Genomic DNA, 8,630 nt, shown 5'->3' on the forward strand with positions numbered 1-8,630 from the left:
CATAATTAAGAACTTGATTTATTTTCATTTATCTGAATGTTAGATTTTTGTAATTTCTAAAATTTTTACAGAACTTTGATTTTTGAAGAGTATTTTGACATTCACAGACTACTAAGTTGACATTGACATGTTTTGATTTTCTTTGACGTTTATGACATTAACTTTTTTTAAATTTGATTTAAACAGTTGCAGCAAATTATACTTAGAAATAGCTCTAATATTTAAACGCAAAATAAAATGTCACAAGGTAATTATCTAGGATTCTTCGTTGATGATTATTAATATCCGTTTTTATTCCAAATATTCAAAAGATTTTTATTTCAAACAACCCATGTTAAAATGTATTTTCCACTTTTTCTTACGAACCTTCGATGTGACAATGATATTGTATTCTTTTTAATTCAGTGCAATATCTAAACATGTACAGCTATCTTTGACAGGAATGGACAAGCGATGAAATGTTATTTGTTAACAATTTTTTGTAAATATTCATTTATATGAGTCATTAAAGAATGTGATCACGGTTCACCATGGGCGGCTGTATCGGAATAACGAGGAGCAGAAGCGGTCCCAACGAGGAGTCACCCGGCTCGGTGTCGCGGCCTAATTCGGGTAGGTGAGCGATCGCGAGTGTCGCCGTGGTTACCGTGCGGGACTAAACTGACCTTTGTTTTAGGCGGCCTGCGAAAAAACCAGTCCCTGTGTCACGAGACGATAAGATGGAAGTCGGACGTACCGCTGACGGAGGGTCAGCTGAGGAGCAAGAGGGATGAGTTTTGGGACACGGCGCCGGCCTTCGAGGGTCGGAAGGAGATTTGGGACGCGCTCCGAGCGGCCGCCGTGGCCGCGGAGGCGATGGACTTTCAGCTGGCGCAGGCGATACTGGACGGGGCTAGTGTGTCCGTACCTAATGGTTACCTCACAGAGTGCTATGATGAGTGGGGGACGAGATACCAGGTACAGTAGCTACAGTAACTACAGTATTGTATAGTTATTTCTATAGAGCAGTTATTTCTGGTAAAATAGCATCTAGAATCTAGATGCAATAAGTAACATGGAATATGATATTTGCATTACATACAGATTAACATGTTGTTTGATGATGTTTTGGTCTTAACATTAATTAAACACAAAGACACTGAGTTTCAGACTATAAAACCAAACAATTACACAAACATTCCTTGTTCACAGGGAAAATCATGTGAACAATGTTTGTTTCAATTAATAAAACCATCAAGGATATATATTTATATATTTGACTGATTGCAGTAAGCAACAACACCTTAAATTATAATTTATTATGATAATGAAATATGAGAAACAAGTACTTGGAAACGAAATAAAATGTATGATGTTTGTACATGGTTAATACAAACTACAAATACAATAATACCAGCTTACTGTCAGTTTTAACTTATGTGTGATAACTTTTTAACACATTAGTGTTAAAACATCTAATGATGGCCATACAGCCATACTATTTAGTATTTACATACCGTCTTTCGTATGAGTCTATTGTATCATACAGCTAGTTGAGTTCAAGATAGTCTATAAATATAATTGATTCAACAGACTATCAATGCAATAGAACCTCCTAAATTGTTTTAATAATAAACTGTATTTTTTGTATTCTCAAGTCTACTCTAACATTACAGGTCCCAATATATTGTTTATCGGCTCCAATAAATATGGTGAAGGAGGCTAGTGGGCGGGACTCGCCGGCGGAATGCTCAGAGCCAGTGGAAGGTGGTGCAGCGATGGCACTAAGACTGAGATTGTCCACGACATGTAAAGATGTGGAGCTAGCGGTATCATCTAAACACACAATAGGACATTGCAAACAGAAATTACATGTAAGTTGCAAACATTATCAATTCTTAACTTTAACTAAACAGAATCATTTACAATTTACAAATGAAACACCATCTCTTCTTAATGTTTGTAAAATACTGTAAGAATTATAATAGTGCAAAGAGATTGTTGTAAATAGTGGTAAATATGAATTCCAAAAAACCCATGCAACAAGCTTAAAAACAATGTTTAACTGTCGTTTATTATTAATTACAAAATAATTAGATTTTTTTAAAATGTTGCGTTTATAATAATGACTATAACTCAACATGGATTAAGATAATAGATTATGTTTAAGAATTTTAGTTAGCTCTTCACTTTATATTGGCTGAGGAAGTGAGGACTAATGGCAAATTAGTCCTCACTTCCTCAGCTTACAATTATACAGATCTGGGCCCTCATGGTCAAGCCTCTCTCCATGTGCGCTTGCAAGTGAGATAACTTGCGATCGAAGTAAATCTACAATTGTAACACATATCAGTGCAGGGGGCTTCCTTGCTGCGTTTGCTAAGCTGGGGCCAATTTTTGGCGTCACACACCATTATAGTAAATTGTAATAGTATTATAGTCAAACTGTACCACTGACTTAATTATATTATGATGTATTGTGTGATGCTCAAAATAAATCCATTCTTATTCTTATTCACTCCAGGCACAGGAGGACATATCACCGTGGCGGCAGCGGTGGTTCTACGGCGGCAAGCTGCTGGGCGACCGGCTGCTGGTAGACGAGGCCCGTGTCGCGCCCGGACACGTCGTGCAGGTCATCGTCAGCACCGAACCCCATCCACAGACTTAGTGCACAGGTACGTGTGGGTAGCAGGTTTGTTTAGGTAGTGTAGAAGTCTCATAGCAGAGGAGGTGCCCTTATAAAGCTTATATGCTAAGATCCCCCGCAGACTGCATTTTTTTATCGGCCGATATGGTCGGTTGCGGGTTGGGCTGTTAGCGCGCACACTACACAAACAGCTGGGTTGTTGGTGAGTGCGCAGACTAGACACAGTCGGCCGATTGCCCTCGCACGGTTCCATTCACAGCTATAGATTTTTAAATGGAAAATTTTACACGATTCGGATTTCAGCCAATTCGGCCGACCAAACATGCGCGCGTGGAACGTGGTACTGATTGTCGATGGTTGATCTTGAAGACAATCGTATAGCCCATCAAACATAATAATTATCGGCCGACTCGGTATCATTGTAATATGCGCACTTCCATACAGCTTCATTCTGATCAAGAGCCAAACTAAACTATCGGCCGATTAAAAGTCTGCAGTCTGCGGGGTTTCTACGGTGTGTATAGTATTGGCAGTCATCCATTCCATATCATAGCTGTAGGGTACATGTAGTAGCGGCAGTCATACAAAGTGCACAAGTATGAGTATAATGGTAGTAGCATGTTTTTAGCGAGAACCTGCTAGGCTATTCTCTAAGGAACACGTTAAGGCTGTGCTCTCCGCTGTTATCACGGATGTCGCAGCCGTGACATCGTTCGCTGTTACCACGGCTGTAGAATTCGTATTCTCTAAGCTCTATTAGCTCGTCGACGATGTCTCGGCTGCGGCTGTCGGCGAGGCTGCGGCTCAGATAGTGGACTCGACTATAGATACATTTTTGTCTTAGGAATTTTAGTTATTTTGTCCCGATAAACTCTATAGTATTAGAACTTTTATAGTAATAATCATTTGTAGTACATATTTGAACCAATTCAAATAGACAAAATTGTTAATGCATCGAAAAAATATCCAAAAAGTTGAAAGTACCAAGATATGAACCTCGTATCCATTGAGTTACTCGTCGCATAAAAAAAAACTCGCTTGGCCTTCTACACTTACGTATGTAAACAAAATATAAAGAATGTAAACAAAAGTGCAAACCAAGGGACATGAAATAGATGAAACTTCATTTAAATACTTATAGCTTTAGTTTTACTGTTTACAAAAAGAATTTCTACTAGCTACGCGATAAGAGTAGTGTACCTCGGCTCGAGTGACCCGCGCCCACCACTTGAAATATTTCGTGGAACATAATATTTCATAAACATTGAATAGTCTTTGTCTGAGATTCGTGAAAGTTGGATTCTTGTTTCGTAAATCAATGTGGTTTCGTATAAGTGAATAAGTAATAATCTAAATGTGCTACGTAAAAATTAACTAATATTGAATAGGTACTTGGTATGTAACTATGTTTAATGTTTTGTACTCAGTGTTCATACAAGCTCTAAGTTAAGTGTAAAAAAACTCGATAAAAACGCCGTTTAGTATGTAGAAGAAAGTTAGATACTAGAAAGATTTATACAAAACGTGAATTTCAAGATTTTTGTGTGTGGAGTTACAATTTTGTCATTGTCGGGACTCGGAAGTCGGGACTCGGGCTCTAGCGACTTTTTGAGGTAAGCCGTAAGAGTTATTTTTATAGTGACTTAGCATTTGACTTTCGGTTTAAACGTAAAAAAAATTAAAACAGTGCATTAATTAGGGTGTACATTTCAGTAAATAAGTACAAAATCATACAAAATCTTTGGCGACAGCCACGAAATAGTAGCTTTTCGTTTGACATTAAAAGTTGTAGGCGTTCGCCGAGGCTGTAATCGAAGCTGTAGGCTGTTGAGCTTAGAGAATACGAATTTCTTACATGAAATGTCAAAAAGTGATTCTATATCACTCCGCTTACAGCCGCGCGGCGCTAGTATCGAACAGCCTAGAAAACATAAACAAGTGAATACCAATCTCGATCTCACGGCTGTAACAGCCGATGTAATTACGGCTGTTTTAATATTTGCTCTTAGAGAATAGCACTGCTGTACAAAAAAAATTTAAAGCACCTTTCTGATGTAAACGCGGGCAACGCAAATGCAAGTCTTCTGATGTTTCGAGTGTTCATGAGCGACGGTAGTAGCCTACCATTAGGTGACCTGTTTACTCGTTTGAACCCTAATTTTATTTTAAAAAAATGCTACACAGGGAGAAGTCGTAAAACATTAAAATTACGTTACTTAACACTTTAACCTGAATCACAATAATATTATATCTTTCATCACAATATGTATTTCTCTTTTCAGAATAAAGACTGTTATCATAATGGAATCTATTCTACAAATAACCACAGAAAAGTTCTCAATGTACCAGTTATGTTAAGAACATGTAAGAAAGAGATTTGTGTGGCTCAACCCCAGGTATGAGGTGAATCTGACTTGAGTTGTCTTATTAATAGCGCTTTTTATATCTTTAATATTCATCTCAGAAACTGGGTGAATTTTTTATAAGGTCATGCTAATTGTTTGTCTATTGTCGTATTTAAACAGCCTTTCATTCTGTTAAAAAAATTACAATAAAACAGACCTACAAGAATCTAGTAGAAATAGGGTGATTTTGTCATGGAAATGAAGATGTCACTCAAATTGACATCAACGACAAGGATCTAAAGCTGGCTTCCCACGGCGCGTAACATCACGAGCCGCGCCGCGTCAGTTCGAGTTCGAGAAGGGGGTGGCTCGAGCTGGCGCGGGCTGGCTCGAGCAGGCACGTCTGATCCGATTGATATGCGACGCGTGATATTACGCGCCGTGAGAACGGGTAGTGCGCACTCGCCTGTTGGCTCGTGCTCGCTCGTACTTACAAATCGGCTCGGCGTGGCGCTGCTCATGCTATCAGTATCACGCGCCGTGAGAAGCCAGCATTAATTTGATAATATTGACAGGATTTTCCTGTGAATTTGAAAATTTTCAAGATGGCGTCGTTAATTGTAATTTGAAACACGTGCCACCATCCTTAGAAGTAGAATTGTAACTTTTTCTCACTTGTCATACTGCCAGTGTTTTGAACCTTTGCTCACTGCAGTTTTTAATGATATAAACTATAAAGGTTTTTATTGTCATCAGAAAAAGAGCTATTTTTGGAGCAAATGGTAATAGTATAAAAACAGATGATTATTTTACTTTATACTTACTTACTGTTAATTATACCGCGCGCTCTTTTCTCATTAGTTAATATTATTTACTTATTTTAATGAGAATATAATATTATTTTAGCTCGTAGCAGATAAAATTTTCTTATTGTAACATATTTTGCATGTTTGTCTAAGCATGCGTCCCTTACATTGAGTTAATTATATTTAAATATTGTATTATAAAGTTATCTTTATATAATATAATAATATTATGTTACAGTATTTATTATACTTTTGAATGACTATAGTGTACCCGGCGAATCGAGACAGTAGCGGTCATTGACCTTTTAGTCTAGAATCTATTTTTGATTGCAGAAAATTTAGGAATGAAATTCGGGCCAAAAATTAAATATAATGTGAGGGAATAGATACATTTTAAATATATGCATCCACATAAAATGAAATTACGAATGTCCCCAAGCCTCTACACATTACACAACACCCCCATTTTTTCTGGGTCACATTCTGGCTACTGCCCCCTTTAGGCCTTCAACGCCCACAAGGGGGCGTTATCGCCCACTTTGGAGAAGGCTGATCTATATGAATAATTGAGTTCGAAGTGATACAGTTCACATCGAGTATACAAAATACCTTATCGCCCACTTCATTGTCAATTGCGATTTATATAGAAAATGATGCAATATGACAAGTTTTTTGACAGGGGGTCAATGACCGCTACTGCCTCGATTCGCCGTGAACACTTTTCCAGAGAAATTGATTCCGAGACATAAGTTATTTGTTCGGGTTATATGGCTAAATTACATGGGTCTGCCAGGGGCCATCTGCCTATGATACAATTTCTCCGGTAGTTTATCCATAATAAAAGCATATTTTAAACTATTTACCGATTTATAAAAAAGGTTGTAATGAGTTACCCACAATATTGTTACTTGGCTTTTTGTGTTAAATGTAAAGATCTTTCATATAAAACACGTCACATCAAGCCACGCGACCAAGTGCGACAGACCTAAAGCAAAGTGCCCCAACCCTGTAAATAATGCTCTAAAAAGCTTCTTGTAGAAATTAAATTTTACATATCAACGCATGTTTATAAAAAAATATATAAATGTACTTGTTTTTTCGCACATCGGTTAAACGAAATTATTGTGACTCTTATTTTGTAGCGTTTATCAAATTATTTACACATTCTCAATATTTTTAATACAAAATCGTGCCTTTTCATCACACATTGCTAAACTTTTTTCAATTTATGATCACAGGAAATTGCGTATCTAAATTCTAAACATACGCGACGTTTCGTGATCATAATGTTATACTCAAATCTCCGCCTGAAGGAATTATATAAATTATACAGATATAAATGAGATGGGGTAAGAGGAAACGGGAGTGTAACAAAACCCGGTCAAAATATCTGTAGACTTGGCTGGTATATCTCGATATTTTTAATGCAACATTGACACATTCCTTGTTTGTTGATTTAATCCGTAATGTCGTTGATATGCCTATCAAACAGCAAAATAGTATTACCATATATAATGTAGCATTACGTTGCAAATTTTTTTAAACAATGTAATTTGATAGGAATTTTATTGGGTTAAAGATGGAGCGATGCTGCATTATTGTTGCATTAAAATAGTATAATTAGTGAGTATGTCAAGTGCTATAATAGATATTTTGATGGGGTACATAGAGTATGTTTCTCTTACCCCAACCGGCCTACAATTTATTTATTATAATAGCGAGCGCTTTGCAATATGAACTTAAGATGCTACTGCCATTATGTGTTTTTACTTATTTAGTTGTAATTAACTATTAATGTTATTTTAAATAAGTATGTATACGTCGGATGTTGTAATTTTTCTGCATTTATTACGATGTATCGTGTGTAAATAAAATGCTGTAAAAATTATCACCGGTTAAGTGATTTAATATAGAACAACAATTAAATATGATGTGTATTTTTTGTCTATTTTGCAACGTAAAGAGTTATGATTCTTGAACATGATTGTAATAAAATGTATTTTTTACTTACCTCTTACTAATAAATATTAACTGCATATTCAAGGTCTGATATTTTTTCTGTCATATTTTAATTTCTAATATTATGCCAGAAAAAGACTATCAGACTGTATTTAAATTATTTTTTTGGTAAGGAGGAAAATCATTTCTCTTTGTGTAGCGATAGCTCATATTATTATTATTGTTTAATGTTTATAAATAACAGTTTACTATGTCGGCCCTATAATTTGGCCTACCACGTAACAAAAATAAAATATTAAACGCATTTGTAAAAAACACAAAAAAATATAAGTATAAATATGTCTCTCAGCCACTACAGTTTTTAACGAATTATGAGAGTTCAAGACTCTCTTGGGAACATACACTTATGCCTTGAAATGAAATATTCTGTTGCCATTCATTAACATTTTGCTCTCATATTATGTATGTATTTTCAGTTACAAAAGATGGTAATGTGTAACATAAGTTTCAAGATTAAAATAATGCACTTTAAGGTTAATAATCCATTTGCGCAGATCTTGTTTAAAGTTAACCCTCTGTTTATGATGAAAGTGATGATTATAATATTTAACCTGGGTTTATTTTAACTCAGATCTATGCAAGTGGGCCTTACAATAGAAAAACAATGGATTTGATGTGTCGGTCCACTAATATAAGAATACTTTTATTAAGATCTCATAGATATCTTTCCCTATATCAAAAATTTTAAATCGAAAACAGCATTCTTTAAGTATGTACTTTGTAAGTACTTTTAAAAATCGGTGCTGATTTTTATGTTTTTCATATTGTGTGTATGGCTTGTCGAAAGATTTACAATCTTAATGTTACGCTTTTCTGTAAAAAAATGTTAAT

At 35.8% G+C, this 8,630-nt stretch overlaps 1 protein-coding gene across 1 annotated transcript; it reads left to right on the forward strand.

Annotated features, from left to right (window-relative positions):
* Positions 1-434: 434 nt before the first annotated feature.
* On the forward strand, positions 435-5,341 carry LOC121733724 (ubiquitin domain-containing protein 1). Its single transcript, XM_042124074.1, has 5 exons — positions 435-612; positions 677-957; positions 1,656-1,853; positions 2,504-2,657; positions 4,912-5,341. The coding sequence occupies exons 1-4, from the start codon at positions 531-533 to the stop codon at positions 2,648-2,650; spliced, it is 708 nt and encodes a 235-aa protein (XP_041980008.1). The 5' UTR covers positions 435-530; the 3' UTR covers positions 2,651-2,657; positions 4,912-5,341.
* Positions 5,342-8,630: the final 3,289 nt, after the last annotated feature.

Source organism: Aricia agestis, chromosome 14, assembly GCF_905147365.1.
Source record: "Aricia agestis chromosome 14, ilAriAges1.1, whole genome shotgun sequence".
Classification (NCBI taxonomy): Eukaryota; Metazoa; Arthropoda; class Insecta; order Lepidoptera; family Lycaenidae; genus Aricia; species Aricia agestis.

Bases quoted from the DNA above. Each gene is read 5' to 3' on its own strand.
- LOC121733724 (XM_042124074.1), top strand. From the start codon at position 531: ATGGGCGGCTGTATCGGAATAACGAGGAGCAGAAGCGGTCCCAACGAG. The intron at 613-676 runs GTAGGTGAGCGA...CCTTTGTTTTAG, and splicing joins GGTGTCGCGGCCTAATTCGG to GCGGCCTGCGAAAAAACCAG. The intron at 1,854-2,503 runs GTAAGTTGCAAA...TATTCACTCCAG, and splicing joins ATTGCAAACAGAAATTACAT to GCACAGGAGGACATATCACC.